The sequence below is a fragment of the Chiloscyllium punctatum genome, chromosome 12 (assembly GCF_047496795.1).
Source record: "Chiloscyllium punctatum isolate Juve2018m chromosome 12, sChiPun1.3, whole genome shotgun sequence".
NCBI lineage: Eukaryota > Metazoa > Chordata > Chondrichthyes > Orectolobiformes > Hemiscylliidae > Chiloscyllium > Chiloscyllium punctatum.
Genome location: NC_092750.1, coordinates 33,255,798 through 33,278,110, shown reverse-complemented (window position 1 = coordinate 33,278,110; position 22,313 = coordinate 33,255,798). Strand labels below are relative to the sequence as shown.

At 40.0% G+C, this 22,313-nt stretch overlaps 1 protein-coding gene and 1 pseudogene across 2 annotated transcripts; one reads left to right on the top strand and one right to left on the bottom strand.

Annotated features, from left to right (window-relative positions):
- Positions 1–902: 902 nt before the first annotated feature.
- Positions 903–2,844, bottom strand: LOC140483768 (transaldolase-like; annotated as a pseudogene).
- Positions 2,845–13,970: 11,126 nt separating this feature from the next.
- On the top strand, positions 13,971–22,000 carry selenok (selenoprotein K). Of its 2 annotated transcripts, none has more exons than XM_072582306.1 (4): positions 13,971–14,086; positions 18,437–18,527; positions 18,647–18,733; positions 21,907–21,991. In XM_072582306.1, exons 1-4 carry the CDS (start codon positions 14,068–14,070, stop codon positions 21,989–21,991), a joined length of 282 nt encoding a protein of 93 aa, XP_072438407.1. In that variant the 5' UTR covers positions 13,971–14,067. The 2 variants fall into 2 exon arrangements, with proteins under 2 accessions (XP_072438407.1, XP_072438406.1); XM_072582305.1 differs by lacking the exon at positions 13,971–14,086 and adding an exon at positions 14,095–14,160 and having other exon boundaries at positions 21,907–22,000.
- Positions 22,001–22,313: the final 313 nt, after the last annotated feature.

Below are 22,313 nucleotides of genomic sequence, written 5' to 3'. Positions count from 1 at the left end.
AGTTTCTTATAATTGATGTATTTATGTCACTGTTCCAAACTGACTTTCTCATCTTATAAATAAAACTTTCACAGAACCTATCTACATCCATCTGTCTCTATTTTGAAATTCAAAATCCCAGAATACAATATATATGTCTTCCATTACAGTCACCAAGTCTCGTTCAAATGTTGAAGCCTTTACAATAAATTCTAGTTCTTCACTTCTGAAGATTGAGGCTTAAAACTCATTCAGAAAAGCTTAACTATGAATTGCCCCAATAACTATTCATGTCCTGGTAATTCAATTTCTTCTCCAAAATCAGTATTTCCTTAGGATGTCTGAGATTTATCACAAGGACCTAACTATTGGCACAATTAGTTTTTTTTTTAACCAAACAACGATCTTCACTATGTTGACATTTTCCTGAGCTTCCTAACGCTGCCTTCTTGTATTCATTTCCATCTGAGTTGACCTACTCTGAGACTATATCCCACAATTCTGACCAGGCTATAGTCTCTCAATCCAATCATGGTCCAATCTCTTCAGCCATAAAACTACTAACAACTACTCATACCCCAACTACTCAATTTCTCCTGAGATCGCATCCACCTGTGTTTAATAACGCTACACTCCACCAACACACCACTATCTGAAGTCCAGCTTTCTAACTGTGCTGCACAGAACTCTATAGTCCATGGATTAACCTTTGATGGAATTGCATGGGAACAGAGCTAACAGCAACACTTTAACTTTATAGAGTCACCTTCTCTAACTCTCTCTCACTGACCTATTGACATATTTGAACAGTTATTCACTGACCCTTGAACTGAACAAGGTGATATATCAAAACACTCCAAGAGTGTCCTGATCCTCTGACAGAAATAAATGCTTCAAACATTGGAACATCTTGTACTGTAATTTTATTTAGGTTTATGCATTTATTAGAAAGAGTTGCACTAGATCAAACAAGCCAACATCAAAGCACTGCTCAACAACAGGTACACCAATGACACAATGTATGGTGTACCATATACAGTACATGGTTGGTCAAAGTGAAAGTTTAAATTTTCAGCCATCAAATCACATGAATTCAAGATAGGGATGTGTGCAAGAGACACCTAGCATCCATTCTTGGCAGTAAAAAGCCATACCTTTAGAATGTTTTCTAGTTGAACAGCATCAATGGAAAAGTTGCAGATCCCATCAGACAATTCACACCCTCTGGTCTTTATTGTTATACCAACAAAAGATCTGCTCATTCATTTCAACTTTCTGTAGGTCAAGTGCTTGGGTGTTGTTAATGTTCAAAGCAGGTGTTAGCTGTTCACTGCCTTTCCTAAGTTCTTCCAGCAGTTTTGGAGACATTGTGAGATAATCACAGCTATGCCTTGATTTCACCAGTGTTTCAAAAAGATACTCCCATGACAATAGTCTTGCACCAAACTTCTTACGATAGTTGTAGATCTTTGTTACACTTTGCACACCTGAGTCTGCTGATGGTTCAAAGCTTTTCTTATCAGTGTCAGCCACATGCAATTTTAGAATGCGACCCACAATGGAGAAATCAATGTTGCCTCAGCCAACTATGTTTGATGAGAAGACGATCCTTGTCAACTCCTGCATCCTTGTACATCTGACTTAGGCACTGGGCCTTTCGGATCAAAGAGTGTGGTGCTGAAAAGCACAGCCGGTCAGGCAGCATTCAAGGAGCAAGAGGGTCAATGCTTCAAGCATAAGTTCTTTATCAGGAATGAGGGGGTGGCCCAAAGAGGCTGAGATAAATGGGAGGCAGGTGGGCCTGGGGGGAAGGTAGCTGGGAATGCAATAGGTAGATGAAGGTCGGGGTGAAGGTGATAGGTCAGAGAGGAGGGTGGAGCAGATAAGTGGGAAGGAAGATGGACAGGTAGGACAGTTCAAGAGGGCAATGCATAGTTGGAAGGTTGGATCTGGGATGAGGTGGGGGGAGGGGAAATGGGGAAACGGGTGAAATCCACATTGATACCGTGTGGTGGGAGGGACCCAAGGCAGGGGATGAGGCATTTTTCCTCCAGGTGTCAGGTGGCTAGGGTTTGACGGTGGAGGAGGCACAGGACCTGCATGTCCTTGGCGGAGTGGGAAGGGGACTTAAAGCATTCAGCCTCAGGGCGGTAGGGTTGTTTAGTGCCTGTGTCCCAGAGATGTTCTCTGAAACGTGCCACAAGAACACCTTCCAACTCGGCACCACCTTCTTGAACTGTCCTACCTGTATATTTTTCTTCCCACCTATCCACTCCACTTTCCTCTCCGACCTATCACCTTCATTCCCACCTTCATCTATTTATCACATTCCCAGCTACCTTTCCCCAGCCCCACATGCCTCCCATTTATCTCTCAGCCACCTTGGGCCACCCCCTAATTCCTGATGAAAAGCTTATGCTCGAAACTTTGACTCTCCTGCTCCTCAGATGCTGCCTGACTGCTGTGCTTTTCCAGCACCACACTCTTTGACCCTGATCTCCAGCATGTGTAGTCCTCACTTTCTCCCAGTTGGGCCTTTTGGACCATGGCATATTTGTCAAATGATAACTCTGTGTCAATTTCTACAAACTCTGCCAGGAATTTTCTTCAAACTTTCAACACCAAAATTGACAAACTGCTTGTCTATGAGAGTGGACAGTTGTTCAGACTCTGATCCACCACAACTCTTTGTGTAGTCAAAAGCATTGTCCAGTAGCTTTTCATAAGTTGGCATCTGAGCAGCAGCACGTATGAGTGAAGAGTTGGTTGTGGCTTCCTGAGATTTGTATGCATCAATGGAATTGAAGTCCTGGTGTCCACTACTATCATCGTGAACTCCATCAGCTGTTTGAGCATAGACACCATTCAATATTTTAAATGTTATAATGTTCACAAGCTGCTGGCTTTCACAAAACACAAGCACATGGAAAAAGAATGATTTTATCTCACATTAAAAATAAATATAACGGAGTACAATGCCAGGAGTGCTGTTCCAAAATGTTATTCGGAATTAGAAAAATGCTTATGATTTCATAAAAGTCAAGATAAGTGGTTTTTAATTCACTAAACCTTCATCTCTCATAAAAATCTCTATCAGTACTCAAAATTTAAATTCAAGTGCTTTACCTCACCCTCATATACATAGCATTGTTACAAGATTCATCCCAAAATTCACAGCTCACACACAGGCACCAATTCAAATGTGACGTCCACATCACCATAACAGCCATATCACATCAACAATATTACCTTCCATTTCCTGGAGGAAAAGGTTAGGCATAACTAGGAAGCTGTTAGGAAATGTAAGACAAGTATGTTTTTTAATTACCACAAAGGAGACAGCACTAAACATTTATGCAAAGGGACTTCATCCAGCAATCTCCTCCGATTCACAAAGAGCAGATGGTATACACACACACCTTTTACTTTTGCTTCTCTTCTCTGCACAAACTGCACCTGGAGGACCATCAACTCAGTGAAAAACACTCTTTGGTCTGTCCAAAACTTGTTAGTCTTCCAGAACTGGGAGATGACCTAGACTTAGTGTTGCAGACTGGCACATTCTGAGGTGCAGAACTATACGCTGAGGTGTGCACTAAAGCTTGGGACAGCTGCCACCAAGATGCAGTGGAAAGACAACCATCTGAAGTCTTCCTGCTGAAGTTAATTGGGGGTCTGTCCCCCCACCACGCTTCGATGCATATAAGGAAAGATGCATGTGTAAAAGTTGCCTTTGGTTTGTTGAAATAGAGTCAAACTCAAACGTTTGTTTGCTTACTTGATATGCTACCATACAAAACCAAACTGCATTTGTGACGATGTATATATATACAAAGAGATTTTTTATGGAAAACGTATATTTATGAAATTTTTTAAAAATCTGCCATTTGGATATCCAAGAACTGGAAGCTTCAGCCAAAAGGGAAAGAGGAAGAAGATAGTGAAAATGAAGAGTCACTATTATTCTATCCTACAATCACAGTCAACAGATCAGGGATTACACTGCATGTATTATAGAGAAGAGGAGGGAAGGAAGTTTTGTGATGAAACAAGTTTGCATGAGTTAAGACAGGAGGGAGGGAATATCCCAGGTGCCAGCTTGCCAGAGTACGAGATTACATATTAGTTCTGCTACAGAGGAATCATGCGATGGACCTGATCCAAGCTGGTGGGTGTATGCAAAACCAAATGTGCTGTGTACCGAAAAGCCTGCTAGAAATCTATATTCAATATCAAGGAGCATGGTAGGTCAAATACAGGTGTAATAGTAGACTGCCACAGAATGAAAAAATCATGACATGCCAGGTAAACTACAGTCATTCATCTGCATGACATATTGCCTGTGATCATACACCTGCTATACATCAAGGGAAAGTGAAATCCCTCAGTTTATGCAAATGCCCACAGGGAAATCTGTAATCCATATAAAACATCATGACCACTCTATCTCCTTGTTTCTGGCAAGAGGGGATTAAATGAAAAGATTTATCCATGCATAGAGAGCTAGTACACTTCTATATACAGCAATGCAGTAAAAATCTGAAAAATGCTGCTTATGTCACCAATAACTGGTTGAAAGTAGCCAGATGCACAAATGTTAAGAACCTTGATCATCCTGATGGCTATGATCATGTCATCGGGCAAGTTTGTCATTGCCCCGTGTTGATGCTGATGTTGTGTACCTTGGGAGTGGCAAGTTGTCAGTCACCTTTTTTAATGCAAGCATTTAGGATATGAAAAATGTTTCCTGAAGTTTCTATTATATCATGGTCTCTGACTGAACGTGCTTCTCCTTCTCCTCCTGCTGCCTCTTTCAGTAGTTTTGCCTGTTCTGCACAGCCTCTCTCCATCCAGCCATGTTCAATTCCAGAGAAAGCTCTGTCAAGTCACCAAGTTCAATATCTGAAAGCTGTTTGTTTCAGTGTTATGTGGACAGTGATTTACATGTATATTTAAGAACAAAGAACAGCACCAGAACAGGTCCTTCGGCACACCAAGGTTGTGCTAACACGTGATGCCTTAGGAAACTAAAAATCTTTTGCCACCACGCACTCTGTATCCCTCTATTCACTGCCTATTCACATATCTTTCAAGATGCCTCTTTGAGTTTGCTATTCCGTCATTTATGCTTAGATTTTTAAATATTAATTAGTTATATTTTGTTTTTTCTGTGTACCTAAAGAGCGTAGTGATTAAATTGTATGCATTTCTGTAGCTATGATGATTCCTTTTAAAACAGCTTAAAGGAGTAGATTTTAATATAAATAGGTTTTTATTTACATTACATTTATTTACATTATGGCTATGCAAGGTAGATAATTCTGCATCAAGGTTTTTATTTGAAAATTCTAGCATTTGTTTTCATTTAAACTTAAAGGAAAGAACCATAGCTTGGGAAAAAGTGTGAGGTACTTATGCAGACATCCTTGGATAAAGGTGTAAAGCTATACTCCTGAGAAGATAGTAATACTAACTTACCTTAAGTTAGGCATTTATTGATTGTCCCAGACCAGAAGTGTTTGCATAAAACTCTGAAGAGGCTATTTGAAGCTGAAAACATTTAAACTCAGGTATATGAAAGCTCTAGGAAAAGGTGGTCAGATATTCCATACTGTAAAATTTTTAGAAAAAGAGATTTTTCATTGGTGTGAGTACTATACAAGGGTTCCTTATGGGAACAGTCAAAGAAGTGCTTGGGGATTAGTCAAATTACCATGTATTTCAAAATCTTTAAAGTATTTTCTGTGAATAGTTTGGTTTATTATATTTTCTCTAAATTTCTTTTGCTTAAAAAAACTTTAGTTTATTCCTTAAACCAAAACTATAAGCTTGGGTGCTAATGATTCAGTGACATCACCTTGTTAAAACCAAATCAAAATGCTATTTGATCTATCAAGCCAGATCTGAGTCTGGGATCTGACTTGTCTACTAATCACATCATCTGGGACAATAACAGCACTTAATTTTAAAGGAAAGAAGTACTTGAATACCACTCCCTGTAAAATAACCCAGCTTTAGTTTATTATAAGACAGCTCCAAGAGTTCATGCAAGTACACCAAAAGACAAAATAAATAATCTGATTTGTACATATTTCATGATCTTTTTGTACAGTGTTTGTATCCAACTCTCTGTTTAATATTATGTTCAGATATGCAAAGTTTGAGACCGGGAACTAGCTAGAATGGAGAGTTTGAAAATGCCAACTCTGATGCCAAATCAGTATTGAACATTATTTTGCATTAACATGTCACTACCAGTGGTGTTTAAGCGTATGCACCTTTACCAAGATAGCGTTAGTGTTTTGTACATCTGAGACCAAATATTTCATCTTTTTGCAGTCTTAGTGTCCAAAAATCAAAAAAGCAGGCATTATGGGTGGGATGGCATTACATGGCTGATGTAAAGCTCCAGCAGGTAGGGGTTTTCATTTAAATGAAGCACAAATGCAGGTCCAGGCAGTTTGGGAATATTGGTGATCTGCTCCAAGACACTCTAACAACTGTATAATTTTCATTATTTATTCTTTTTTTTTAATCATGAGGTGATAGAGAACACCATCAACTGTAAAGGGTGGAGTCCTTGTCACTGAGCAACCTTTGACTCTTCTTGGAGGGCGAAAGACCAGAGCAAAGGCAGGGAGGCAATGGCGTAGTTGTACTATCACTGAACTGTTAATCCAGGAACCCAGTTAATATTCTGGGAATTCTGCCATGGCAGATGGTAGAATTTAAATTCAATAAAAATCTGGAATTAAAAGTTTAATGATGACTATGAAATCATTGTCAGATGTCAGAAAAAACCCATTGGATTGGGCAATAAATGCTGGCCTAGCCAGTGATGCTCTTATTCTGTGAACTAATGAAGAAAAGCAGATAACATCAAAGTGACTGCTGTCAATATTGTGGACATTCACTGACATAGTAGATTAGATATAAGACCATAACACATAAGTGCGGAAGTTAGGCCATTCAGCCCATCGAGTCCGCTCTGCCTTTTAATCATGGCTGACAAGTTTCTTATCTCTATTCTCTGACTTTCTCCCCATAAACCTTGATCCCCTTAACAGTCAGGAACCTATCTACCTCAGTCTTAAATATACTCAATGACCTGGCTTCCACAGCCTTTTGTGGCAGTGAATTCAATAGATTTACCACTCTTTGGCTGAAGAAGTTTCTCCTTATCTCCATTCTAAAAGGTCTTCCCTTTACTCTAAGGTTATGCCCTGGGTCCTAGTCTCTCCTACTAATCTTCCCAACATCCATCCTCTTCAAGTCATAGTCACACATCCAGGACATGTTGATGGAATGGCAGTCTTGTTGTTCTAATCTACCAGTTCAGAGATTTTGTTACACACCTCTTGAGCAGTTGGGACTCGAACCCAGGTCTCTTATCTCAAAGATGTCCCCTTGGACCATTGCAAATATTGCTATGTTAGCAAGTTCACACACCCACTCAAGCAGCTTCTCTCCATTTAGACAGAATATGCTTTAGACAGAAAAGGCGGCACGGTGGCACAGTGGTTAGCACTGCTACCTCACAGCGCCAGAGACCTGGGTTCAATTCCCGACTCAGGCGACTGACTGTGTGGAGTTTGCACATTCTCCCCGTGTCTGCATGGGTTCCCTCCGGGTGCTCCGGTTTCCTCCCACAGTCACAAAGATGTGCAGGTTAGGTGAATTGGTCATGCTAAATTGCCCATAGTGTTAGGTAAAGGGGTAAATGTTGGGGAATGGGTGTGTTGCGGGTCGGTGTGGACTTGTTGGGCCGAAGGGCCTGTTTCCACACTGTAAGTAATCTAATCTAATCTAAATTGTCTTTCCTCACATATAGGAGTTTTGTCACATCCTGGGAGGAGCAGTAAAGGACATGTTGAGAGATACTTATTGTAGACCATGCGTTTTGGAGCAAAAATAGTCTATTTGTCCCACTGATTCTGTTCTCCCATTCAAACATAGTCGATACATTTCTCAAACTCATTTGCCTGCCTTCTCCACATAGCCCTTGATCCCCTTACCAATTATGAATATATCTATGTCTTAAATACACTAAATGACTTGGCCTCCACAGCCCTCTGCAGCAATGAGTTTCACAGATTCACCACCTCTGGCTGAAGACACTCCTCCCCATGACAATTCTAAATGGTCGTCCCTACACTGTGAGGCCGTGCACTCAGGTCCTCGTCTCTGCTATTAATGGAAACATCTTCTTCACATCCACTCCATCCAGACCTTTCAGTATTCTGAAAGTTTCAATCAGATCCGCACTCATCCTTCTAAACTCCACCAAGTACAGAACCAGAATCTTCAAATGCTCCTCATTTGACAGGCCCTTCATGCCCAGGATCATTCTTATACACATCCTCTGTACACCCTCCTACCTCAGCACATCTTTCAATAGATAATGGGTCCAAATCTGCTCACAACATTCTAAACGTGGCCTGACCAGAGCCTCATATAGCTTAAACAATACATTTCTGCTCTTGTATTCTAGTCCTCTTTAAATGAATGCCAAAATTTCATTTGGCTTCCTAAGTGCCAGCTGAATCTGCATGTTAACCTGAACAGAATCCTAAACTAGGACTTCTAAGTCCTTTGGTGCTTCCTACCAAAGTCAGCCAATCCTCTTTTCATACAACTAGCTTGCCCCTAAAACCATGGGCTCTTATCTAATTTAGCAGCATCCACTGTAGCACCTTGTCAAAAGTTTCTAGAAATCCAAATAGGTCACATCCATTGGCTCTCCTTTGTCTAACTTGCTCATTATGTCCTCAAGAATTCTAACAGATTTGTCAGGCATGACTCCCCTTGACAAAGCCATACTGATGCAGCCCTATTTTTGAATGCACTTCCAAGTACTCTGCAATCTCATCCTTCATAACAGACTCTAAAATTTTACCAAGGATCGAGGTCAGACTTAGTGGCCTACAGTTTGCAGTGCTTCTGCCTTCCTTCCTTCTTGTATAAGGTTTTACATTTGCCATTTTCCAGTCCTCTAGAACCCTCCCTGATTCTACTGATTCCTGAAAGATCACCACTAATGCCTATACAATCTCCTCAGCTACCTCCTTCGGAACTCTGTGGTGTAGTCCAGTTGATTGATCCACCTTAGACCTTTCAGCTTCCTCAGCACCTTCTCCTTTGTGATGGCCACTACATACATCTCTGCCCACTGACTCTCTTGATGTTCTGGTATGCTGCTGGTGTTTTCTACTGTGAAGACTGGTACAAAGTACCTGGTAAGTTCCTTTGCCACTCTGTTCCCCGTGACTACTTCTCCACTCTCACTTTCCATTAGTACAACTTCCATTCTTATCACTCTCTTACCTTTTAGAAATCTACAAATATCTTGCAACTTTATTTTATGTTACTACTTAGTTTACTCTCCAATTTCATCTTCTACCCCACCCCATGTCAGCCAATGATTCAGTCACACAGAGGTTTAATGTGACTGTGAACTTTCTGGTCACTGGCAACCATCTACAGCCTATTGTGAAGCCCCCAAATTTTCTTGAGGGAAGTGCCACAGTTCTGTAACCTGCTCCTTGTTAAACCTGAGGTACCTTAGATATGCTCCTGGATGAGGTAATTTCATGAAATGTGTTCTCTCAGTGTTGAATTGGCCCTTCAGTAGGAAACCCTCATGTTCCTCTTCCCTCGTCATTGTTTTCCCTCACTGCAGTCTCTAATTCACGTAATGGTCTTGCTATAAGTTCACCACAACGCCACTCCCCATTCTTCTTATTGTCTCAATATTCGCAAGTGACCAGATTATTAGCCATTCCTGAATAGATGTACTAACTCATCACAAGACTATCAAAAATAAAGCCCAAACTTTCCTTTAAATGGCGTAATCAGAAGGTTTCTCATGCAGCTGTAAGTGATTAGCACAGGTTAACAATTATATCTGTGCAGTTACAGGTTTTGGAAACTAGGAGCAAATCAATTGGAAACGCTGTTTGATGACACCACCTGACCACTCACACATTGAGCAAGCACCTTGAACCCCCAAGTCAACCTCCTTCTCAGCATGAGGCATTGCCAGGCCACACAGAAAGTAACCAGAAATTCAATGTGTGCCACTTTCAGGCTTCCATTGTGGCAGCATGAGTGGAATTGTGGAGCTGAATTTTGCAGTCTGGAATCACAACAAAACTTTTAAGAGTCTGAGTGTCACAGGCTATGGTGAGATGTGTGACAGAATTAGGCTACAAGTGCAGTGAGGTCTATCTAGACATTGAGATGATTTCATTTAATCTTTTCTGCTTTTCACAAACAGCATGGTGAGATTCTTGCTAGGAAGTGACAAAATGCCAGTTGACAGCAATTAACATTTGATAAATGCCTTGTTAATGCCAGGACTCATCTCATTGATATTCTGACTCCCATCTTACCAAGCCTGCACAAACAAGCAAAACATGAAGAAATCTCAAGAGGGAAACTAAAATGTGTACCTGGCAGACTCAGCTTGCTATTTGCACCAAACAACCTCCATGCTGGACACTGAACAACATCTCTCTGCATGGTCAAGGACATTGGCCACACATGCCCCTCCTCCATGGACAATGGCATCAGGCATCTGCCAACCCATCACAATTATCCTGGCACTTCTACAATTCACTGGCATTGCACTTTGGATGCACAGATTTACATTGCAGCATGCACCAGTAACTAGCATTAAAAGGCTGCAGCGAGAACAGGGACAGGTACCCAACTCATAAATTAGACAAGGATGCATGTCAGGACTGCTCACTTGCTCCGTTAGCACTTTGCCTAATTACAGTCCTCAATCTAGGGGATGCACGTCTTGCTGGATGACAGTATGCTATGTCAATCTTACACCTACACCATCTGCCAGCAGTTTACATGACAAACATACAACTCTAGGGCTGTAGTCCTCATTGAAGTTCTTGGAGGCACCTTTGAGTCAAGAGATCCGAGCAAATTACATCAAAGACAGCCTGTCATACCAGGCAGTCTATGTGTTATGAAGATGTGGGTGTACTTTAAGAGTTAAAGGCAGCAGAACTACCAGACACAGCACCAAGTGTTCTCAATCTGGCAACAATGTAACACGCACTTGATCAAATCGATTAGCTCGTTGCCTGGAGACAGAAACAAAGTCGAATTCGGAAAATCAGTTTAAATTATACTCTGAAAATATCAAACTCCAATTTGGTTTGAATCCCGTATATTGACAACCTTAAAAGCCAATGACACAATCCCCGATGCTTTGGGGATAATAAGACTGGGGTAAATTGAACAATTGAGAGGAGATCTGCCAAGCCCAGCATGTAAACAAACTGCTTGAAAAGTAAAAAGGTACCTTTTCAATCAGTATCCCATGACAGAGAAATTCCTAAGAAGAAGCAAACAAGACACAGGAAGATCTAAATAGAAGAACAAAGCTGCCTGGTTTTGAGATAGTTAAAAATCACACAACACCAGGTTATAGTCCAACAGGTTTAATTGGAAGCACACTAGCTTTCGGAGCGACGCTCGTTCATCAGGTGATTGTGGAGGGCTCGATCGTAACACAACATTTATAGCAAAATTTGCAGTGTGATGTAACTGAAATTATACATTGAAGAATTGATTGTCTGTTAAGCCTTTCATCTGTTAGAATACAGTGATAGTTTCACTTCTTTCATGTGTAAATCACAAAACCCTTTTTTAAAAGTTGCATTCTCGGGTTAGCTGTTTACAATGGTGATAGCTAGACAATATGTTGAAGGTGTTAGCCCTGAAAAGTAGCTCTCCTAAAAAGGTACCTTTTCAATCAGTATCCCATGACAGAGAAATTCCTAAGAAGAAGCAAACAAGATTCCAATCAATCTAAACATCAGGTCATAGACAGAGAACACAGGGGGCTAACACCTTCGTTGGATGCTGCCTGAACTGCTGTGCTCTTCCAGCACCACTAATCCAGTATACCTTCAACATATTGTCTAGCTATCACATTGTTAACAGCTAACCTGAGAATGCAACTTTTAAAAAAAGGGTTTTGTGATTTACACATGAAAGAAGTGAAATTATCAATGTATTCTAACAGATGAAAGGTTTAACAGACAATCAATTCTTCAATGTATAATTTCAGTTACATCACATTGCAAATTTTTGCTATAAATTCTGTGTTACGATCGAGCCCTCCACAATCACCTGATGAAGGAGCGTCGCTCCGAAAGCTAGGGTGCTTCCAATTAAATCTGTTGGACTATAACCTGGTGTTGTGTGATTTTTAACTTTGTACACCCCAGTCCAACACCGGCATCTCCAAATCATGGTTTTGAGATAAGCAGTCTTGTTTTGAGCATTTTAATTAGGAGTTTTATCGGACTAGTATTATGGAAGGGAAGGTAACAGGTAGGTTAGAGTAAGGAATGGTAATAGTTGTTAGTTAATTGTTGTATGTGATACTTTAAGAAATAAACTTGTTAATTTTTACTTTAAGTAGTTCTTGGCCACTCTAATTTTTACAGATTACTGCACGGGATAAATCTTTGCTGTGTTGCTAGTTTTAAATTAAGCAGAAGGGTTTACCCTGTGTCATAACACATGGAATTGGTAATGGTCATACAAACGGTCAGGGTGTTATCAGGCAGAGGGTTCATGCTTATTCAGCCTAAGGAGTCAGTCACAGTCAGTCCATTTGCTCCACAGCAGCAAACCCAGAAGGGTAGACCTAATACAATTGGGGAGATATTTATTCACCAGTCAGTGATCTGAAAACATATTACACTGGTCTGTCCAGCCATGTCAATCAACAAGATGGGCCACAGTCAATCAATCAAGTCCACCCATAGAAACTAAAGGGGGGGGGGGGTAGGGGATCAACTGTATCTATCGCCATGGGACTAAGCCTCAGGATGTTATTCTTCAGTTCTGAGAGGTCAAGAATCCTTGACCTCTCTGTGACCCAGCCCTCAGGAGCAATGGAGCGCAGGTGTATGCTCCTCTCCAGCAACCTTAAAGGTACTGCACATGGCTCGCCATGGCAACCACTGACCTACCCACAGAGGCAGGTAGTCCCATGATTTGCTGTACTCAAGCACCTTCTTGGCTATGAAGGCCATTATGTTCCATTTACCCATCTGCCACTGCTGCTCTGTCCTCTGAATTCTGATGATGCCATTGATTGCTGACCCCACTGGATCAGTTTTTGCTTGGGTTTGAGCAGGTGGATCGTATCTGGCAGTCCTCCAAGTGCTTATCTCGACTTGCCATTGTGAAGATAGTGGTGATTTGCTTTCTTGCACTGCTTCAGTTCATTTGATGTGGTTACACCAACAATGCTATTATGAAGTAAGTTCTGAAATTTTGACACAGTGATATTTGTCGAACAGCATTTTTATTCCAAATCATGAGACTTTAGAGGATTACATGGTGGTCATGTTCTCTTACAACTGTTGCACTTGTCCTTCTAGGTGATAGAGGTTGGTAGGTTTCGATGATGCAGGCAAAGGAGTTCTGATGGGTTCCTCCCTTGCATTTTGTAGGTAGCATGTACACTGTCACTATGTACCAAAGTGGGGAATGATGGTGAAGGTACTTTTTGCAGTGTTGATGCTGGACAAGTGGCACTTGATAACACTGTCCAAAACATTGCTGATGATTGACAGAAGGTGTATGGGGTGGAAATTTGACAGGTTGGAACTACCACATTTGTTGCGGATTGGACATACCTAAGAAATTTTCCATTTTAACAGATATATGCCACAGTTCTAACTATATATCATATCATTTTGACTAGGGACATCGCAAATTTTAGAGTAAAGGTCTTCAGCACAGTTGTTTCCTTCTCTTCAGGATCAGCTATGTTAATATTAAATAACTCTGGCCCACGTTACGCCTCGGCTTTCAATGGCAAATCTATGCTGGATACTACTCACTTAAATTCATAAAATTTACACAATCTGCTCTTTTGCGTGTTGATGGGCTCACATTAATGAGAAACTGAGAGTTTGGGAAAATATATTTTGGAAATTCACGTGTATCCACATGCCAGTTGGCGGTTGTGGAACCGCTCTAGGCTCGACCCTCTGACCGGAAGAAACCGGCCGTAAGGCGGAAACGGAAATAGATTATGAGAAAATGGTGTACGTGTCCAACGGTGAGAAAGTGGCGGCGTCGGTTTTAAAACTGCATTTTGATGAGGTTGGGGGATGTATCTGGCGGAGGGTAATAGTAAGTGAGCGTATTTAAACTGAGCGAGTGTTGTCTCTCCCTGTTCCCGAGGGTGAGATGGACCCCGCTTTCCTACCGGGACCTCCCCCACCCCCCCCACCATCCTCACATTCCCTCAGTCAGTGTCAGGTGTAACCTGATGGAGGAAGGAGAGTGCCGCTGGCATCACCGCCACTATTAATGATAGAATGTGCCCGCACTAATCAAACTGAACTGTTGTGTGTGTTTAAACCGGGCTGCGCAAGAGAAAGGGGAGCGTGCATTAAACAAATGTGTGTAGTGACTGATGTACGTCATCAACTGGCAAACTTTTGACATCCAGCAACAACATTTCGGTGGAAATGTTTTGATTAGGATGAACGAAAGACAATGACGGCGACGATGCATAACGTTTTTGGACATCCGTGCAGCAAGCCAGTTCACCTCCGTTTAGTGCTTGATCTTTAACAAAAGGCCTGGTTTTATTCACGTCGAGGTGGGGTGGGTGATAAGTAAAGGTGCATGTCGAGGTTTGATGAGATTTTGATTCCTAGGCATGTTTAAACATCCAGGACTCTTCTTGCCAGAGGTGTTTAGAACCACTGCCTATTCCCATTCCTGTGGGAATGATACAATACTCTGTTAGACGATCAAAGAATCCAGAAATAATCAGAGTATGACGGGGAAGATGTCAGCACATTACGTATGTAAAAAGCTAAACCTTGTGCTTCAGGCTTCAATGTTTCTTGTTACAGCCTGTTGAAGCCATGGTAATCATCTGTAATTTAAATGCCAGATGAGAGTTTAAAATCTAAATGTTTCAAACAATGTACCTTTTCAGTTGATACTGCACTGCAGAAGCAGGCAGAGATTATCAGGGTGAGTCTTTACAGGGATTGGCCACTGTAATTTCAACAAATGAGTTGTAGATGCTTTAGAAAACAATATCTATGCCAGTTTTCATGGAGTTTTCATTACTCCAAACGTGTGGCTTCAACCCAGAGCTGTTTTTGACCCTTGCAGTAGTTTCGGTCACTTTGTGCAAAATGCAATTAATCTGTGATGTCTAACTATTTATGTTGAGCTAGTTTTGTTCTCTAGAAACATACAATTTTTTGTTGTTGGCTATTTTACCTCATCGAATAGCTTTATCAGCTGAATTCCTTAACAAACTAATTGGTGAGATAACAATTGAGTCAAAAACCCATGTTTGCTATTTTTTTGTATTTTCACTTGACAGCATGTTAAATATTTAATTCGCATGTTCATCTTGATGAGTTTGTGCTAAAGAATATACGAAAAAAACATCCAGCTTGGATGGGATACCTAATAAATTTTGTATTTACCTTTACACCAGTTGAGAGTCATACATTAGGTTTACCTCTCTCGGACTGCTGAAGGTTAAATGCAGCTACTGATTTAATGCATCTTTGTTTATTACATGATAGTGGTAGTCTGGGATTTTTGCTGTTTTGAAAATTTTCATTCTTTGATTTTTTTTCATTTGTAATGTGACTACTTCAATGATCTGATTCAGCTGCATTTTGGGAAAGCAAATTTTAGCAGGACTTATACACTTAATGGTAAGATTCTAGAGAGTGTTGCTGAATAAAGAGACCTTGGAGTGCAGGTTCATAACCTGCAACTCCACTTTCAAGGAGCTAATAGGGTAGTGAAGAAGGTGTTTGGTACGCTTTCCTTTATTGGTCAGAGTATTGAGTACAGGAGTTGGGAGGTCATGTTGTGGCTGTACAGGACATTGGTTAGGCTACTGTTGGAATATTGTGTGCAATTCTGGTCTCCTTCCTGTTGGAAAGATGTTGTGAAGCTTGAAAAGGTTCAGAAAAGATTTACAAGGATATTGCCAGGGTTGGAGAATTTGAGCTATGGGGAGAGGTTGAAAAGGCTGGGGCTGTTTTCCCCAGAGCATCAGAGGCTGAGGGGTGACATTATAGAGGTTTTACAAAATTGAGGGGCGTGGATAGGATAAATAGACATGATTTGGAGATGCCGGTGTTGGACTGGGGTGTACAAAGTTAAAAATCACACAATACCAGGTTATAGTCCAACATGTTTAATTGGAAGCACACTAGCTTTTGGACCGCCGCTCCTTCATCAGGTGATAGTGGAGGGCACAAATCTAAGGCACAGAAGTTATAGCAAAAATTTACAGTGTGAGGTAACTGAAATTATGCATTGAAAAATACCTTGATTGTCTGTTGAGTCTTTCATCTGCTCGAATACCATGATAGTTTCACTTCTTTCATGTGTAAATCACTAAAACCTTTTTTTTAAAAGTTGCATTCTCAGGTTAGCTGTAACAAAGGGTGTTAGCTGGGCAGTATGTTGGAGGTGTTCGCCCCTGTGTTCTCCATCTATGCCATGATACTTGGATTAATTCTAATCTAAAAAGTGAAATAACAGAGTTTTACATGAATTCATGCAGTTTTTGAGCAAAGTGCAATGTAACTCTGCAAGTACAAATTCACCCCACAAAATATGTGTGCATGTGGGTCTTTGTGTGTGTCTGTCTGTCTGGGTTGGAGGGTGTGAGTGAGAGTGTATATGTGTGTGTAGTGAGTGTAGAGTGGTCTGAGTCTCTGAGAGGATCCTCTCAGAGACTTAGACTACTCTACACTCACTACACACACATACACTCTCTCTCACACTCACAACCCCCAACCCAGACAGACAAACTCACACAGACAGACAAAGACCCACATGCTCGCACATATTTTGTGGGGTGAATTTGTACTTGCAGAGTTACATTGTACTTTGCTCAAAAACTGCATGAATTCATGTAAAACTCAGATTGTTATCTCACTTTTTAGATTAGAATCAAAGCATCATGGCATAGATAGAGAACACCTCCAACATATTGCCCAGCTAACACCCTTTGTTACAGCTAACCTGAGAATGCAACTTTTTAAAAAAAAGGTTTTGGTGATTTACACATGAAAGAAGTGAAACTATCATGGTATTCGAGCAGATGAAAGACTCAACAGACAATCAAGGTATTTTTCTATGCATAATTTCAGTTACCTCACACTGTAAATTTTTGCTATAAATTCTGTGTCTTAGAATTGTGTCCTCCACTATCACCTGATGAAGGAGCGGCACTCCGAAAGCTAGTGTGCTTCCAATTAAACCTGTTGGACTATAACCTGGTGTTGTATGATTTTTAACAAGGATAAATAGACAAAGTCTTTTCCCTGGGGTCGGGGAGTCCAGAATTAGAGGACATAGGTTTAGGGTGAGAGGGGAAAGATATAAAAAGGACCCAAGGAGCAACTGTTTCACACAGAGGGTGGTACATGCATGGAATGAGCTGCCAGAGGATGTGGTGGAGGCTGGTACAATTGCAACATTTAAAAGACATTTGGATGGGTATATGAATAGGAAGGGTTTGGAGGGATATGGGCTGGGTGCTGGCAGGTGGGACTGGATTGGGTTGGGATATCTGGTCACCATGGACGGGTTGGACCAAATGGTCTGTCTCCATGCTGTACATCTCTATGACTCTATGTTCATTTGTACTATTTGTGCTTTATAAACAAAGATTTGGATTAAGGATTTTTCTGTAATAATCTTCCAAAAGATTAAATTATCTTACATAAAAACTTTTGAACAGAAAGTATGCAACTGCAGTGGGAAAGTATCTTTGTGATTGGCACTTTTTTGTTTGCTTTTATACCTCTGCCTTAAATGGGGTGGGGAGGTCTACCATCTGCTTTCAAATATTGCCAGTAGCTTCTGTAGCTATCTGGAGGACAGAATTTATTTTTCTCTCTAACAATCAAAAAACAATGCTAATATGGATCACTAAACAGAAATGATATTCTAACAAACATAGAATTCATCTTTGATCTGTAATGTCCCTTAACATTTAATCTTTTAGGGTCCACTGATAACACTTTCAGAGTCCCCTCTAACAGGATGGAATGCAGAACCTTTCCTAATCTAGTGGAAAGTTGTTTATTTGTCTACTTGCAAGAGATTTCCTAGGCACAGTGCTGGCTGTGATATTGCTTCTCTGTGTCATTAGTACTTGTTTACATGTCTATTGAACATATAAAAGATTGGGCAAGGAAAATTTAAGTATGATTTTCAACACTATATCCAATCATTCACATTGTAATGATACTGCATTCTAGGATTTGAGCTATTCATTGTAAACTCTGGGAGCTAAAGACCTGGGGCATCTAAATATTCATATGTTGAAAATATATTTTCGTAATGCATTGTTGTGGACTGAGTAAAATACATAACCCTACTCATTGTAATTTTTTTAATATAGGGCAAGTAGTGGATAGCAGGAGTCAAGCACCATGGAGTTTGTCATCAATAATTCAGTTTTTCTGGGGAATAGTGGAGTTTATTTCTTTTTTGTAAGTTTCAACTTAACATTTTATGATCTAACTTCAGTGTACAAACAATTCTATTATTAAAGCAGTATATGAACCACAATCTATTCTGATTTAGTAATCAGTTGTGTTCCATAATTCAGCTTCAGAACATTGTTCAACCCAGCTGGAGCAGAATATAAAAGAACTGGAAGTCAGTCATCCTGGGGTAGACCCGACGATGGAAGAGGGTAATTCTATGTTAAAAGCAAGCAGATGTTTTTTTTCTTTCAGTAAAAATCATTTTTTTAAATTGTTTTTGAAGGTTCACTTCTTGTTTTAAGCATGATGCCATAGTAAGTAGAACAAAGAACCATGTTTTTAGAATTTAAATTTAAGCCCTACAATCTGCATTGCCATTACTGTAATGATACGAATGGAAACAGACCTTTTAATGCATTTATTTTTTCCTTCATGCAGCCTATGTCGTAAACAAAATTTAGAATTTTAATATTTCTGTCGACCAAATGTCCCAACAACTGGATCACTATCAAACAATGCAAACTGCAACAAACTGACTACTCTCTATATTTGGCGAAAAGTGAGGATTGTAGATGCTGGAGATCAGAGTCTAGATTGGAGTGGTGCTGGAAAAGCACAGCAGGTCAGGCAGCTTTTGTCGATTTTCCTGTTTCTCGGATGCTGCCTGACCTGCTGTGCTTTTCTAGCACCACTCTAATCTAGACTCTGATCTCCAGCATCTACAATCCTCACTCCCGCCTACTGTCTATATATTTGACTGGCCCATTCTTGTAAAACTTAAAACCGTGTGTCCAATGTTTGGATCATTCCACAATTGCACACACGTGCTAAGTAATCCTGATTGTGCTAATAATTACACTGTTTGCCTTGCAGTTATGATTCACTATGGACACTAGAAACTACAGTATATTTGCATGTAGACACGTATCCTTTCTAGAAATAAAATTGATGGATACACGCATTGTGTCTTTTATTCCAAATATCAAAGTTTTGCCAACCAGAGGCTGCTGGTCAGCCGACCAACACTTTTTCTCATTCAATATAAATTGTTTCATTTGAGATTTGGTATTCTTGTGATTCTGTCCTGATAAATGCAAGTAGAAAAACTTCAACCAAATATATTTCTTTTGGCAATACTCAACTATTTTTGTGGAGTATTTAAAACAAATGGATCAACACCTTTTTGATTAAAAATGTTAAACATTTCCTACATTGGCACCTGTATTTCTTCAAAGACCTAACTATTTGGATGAAAAGTAATTAAGAGAATTGTTTTTTAAAAATCTGAAATTACAGTCAACTGTAATTTTTCAGGTACATGACTATTTGTAAGTTATTCTTGAAATACATCTGAAATATGAAAATAGATTGGATAATGTCACCATTAACATGCTGATCTAAAGTTGCTTTGATGTTGCATGAAGCTAATAATGAACATCTTTTAAATGTGATTTCGACATGATACTATTTTACTGATACCTAAGCATTCTGGATTGCAAAGCCTGTATATTACCTTGACAAGTTATTGAACACGCATTGTATAGAATTTACTTAAATATTTTTTTTTCCATAAGTGAAACTTAGAAAATGTATGCTACATTCATAGAATGTTAAAGAGGCTTGAATGATATCCAGCCACAAAAACATGATCATGTTGAGTACCTTTTTGTAACTGCTCCAATTGCAAAGGTGTAAATAAAGGAGGTTGCAAAGGTGTAAATAAAGGAGGAGGGGGGGGGAGGGAGGAAGGAAGGAAGAGTTTTTGAAAGAATTGCAACTGAAAACTTCTACTTAATAAAGCTAGAGATTTAGCGAGTTTGAGAAGATGTGTAGCTCAGGTTGAGGTTCTGGACATGGGTTTGCTCACTGAGCTGGAAGGTTTCATCACCATATTAGGTAACATCTTCAGTGAGCAAATAGATGGAATGTCTGAAAATGAACGTTTTAGCTCAGTGAGCAAACCTACATCCAGCTATAGATTTATTTGAAACTGTTAAGTACTGAAACATATTGAACATGGAAAGGGTAAAATAACAACTTAAGCAATTGGAAGAATTATACTTATGACTTATGATTTTTCTACTATTGTGACAAAACATGGGAGAAGAATTGATTTCTAAGTGGGGGTGGTAAGATGACTCAGTGGTGAGCACTGCTGTCTCACAGTGCCACAGACCCAGGTTCAATTCCAGCCTCTAGCTTGTCTACATGGAGTTTGCAATGTTCTCCCCATGTCTGCGTGGGTTTCCAAGGGTGTTCCAGTTTCCTCCCACAGTACAAAATGTGCAGGTTAGATGGATTAGCTATGGGAAATGAAGGGTTTCCGGGTATAGAGTGGGTGCATGGAATACTCTTCAGAGGGTTGGTGTGGTAGGCTTGCTTCCACACTGTCGGAAAAAAAATGTGATCAGTCACTGTTTTCGCAACTTTTTAGAGAAACCTAAAATAATTTTGTTTTACTATTTGTCTCATTTTGCCATTTTACATGTAGCAAATACAATAATGAATAATCATAAAATAAACTATAGAGAAGATTTTTTTTGGACCTATGGCATAGTTATCATGTTGATTTCAGTGAAAAATCTTTTGGACCCCCAGTCAGAAAGTCCAGGTTTTCAATGGCAGTTTTCTTGATTGCCATTGGGGGACAAGTAAAAGTGCTGCTGCAGTGACAACAAAATTACATGGCATCAACAGTAACTTATTATTTCCTTAATCATCAATACTCTTCCTATATAAACTGCTCAGAGTATTGTGGCTTGTCAGTGTATGCAATTCTCCTTGTCATCAAATCATCGGAAATTAGGTGGTGCTGTCTAAAATTAAGTCATGAAAGCAACAATCTGAGTATCCTCTCTCACTGACTAATCAGTGTACTAGATTTTGTAGGGTGTTGAAAGAATAGGCCCAGATGTTGTTTCCCCTGACCGGGCAATCCAAAGTACAATGTATCATCTCAGGATAAGGGGATCAATCTTGTAGGATCATAAGTTTTTTGACTTGCATAATGTGAACCTTTTGAAATTCTCGATTCCACAGGATTCTGGATGCTTAATTGTTGAATATACTTTTTAAGATTAGGATAGACAGATTTTGATGTTTCAGAATTGAGGGATATTGGGCAGAGAGAAAAGTGCATTAGTTAATACAATTGTGACTAATCTAGTGGATCAGGTATGATCTGCTCCTCCTTCAGTTGCTATATTATTTTCTGTTATAATGTAGACATCCCTTATAAATAATGGGAAAGCGGTTTGATGACCACATTCTGACTGTACGTAACTTGTGTTCAACTTGGATTATTACCCAATATGTTTTGGCTATGTGAATCCAGTTGTAACAATCTTAATTTAAGTTCCTTGCAAACCTAATTTTTTAACAGCCCTCCAGGAGTTCCACGGAGAAAGATGGGTCGAATAAACCATGGTGGAGGTGGTCCTCCACCACCTCCAATGTCTGGAGGATGAGGAAGGTAACGTGCCTGTTTCAAACAGAAATATACTTATGAATAACATAACAATGTTTGGTTATAGCCCAACAGGTTTATTCGGAAGCTCTAGCTTTTGGAGTGCTCAGAAAGCTAGTGCTCTGAATAAACCTGTTGGACTATAACCTGGTGTTGTACGATTTTTAAACTTTGTCCACCCCAGTCCAACGCCAGCACCTCCAAATCATAACAGTATTCAGTACGTGAAACGATTTGGTGACTGGTTCAGTTAGAATTCTGGTTTTTTGTTTGTGTTCTAAAATGGATGGCAAATAGAGCAAAACTTTTGGCAAGCTTAATTT

Excerpts from the sequence above, each read along its gene's own strand:
- selenok (XM_072582306.1), top strand. Across the intron at positions 18,528-18,646 it reads GTGGAGTTTATTTCTTTTTT|CTTCAGAACATTGTTCAACC; the intron begins GTAAGTTTCAAC and ends TCCATAATTCAG. Across the intron at positions 18,734-21,906 it reads AGACCCGACGATGGAAGAGG|CCCTCCAGGAGTTCCACGGA; the intron begins GTAATTCTATGT and ends ATTTTTTAACAG.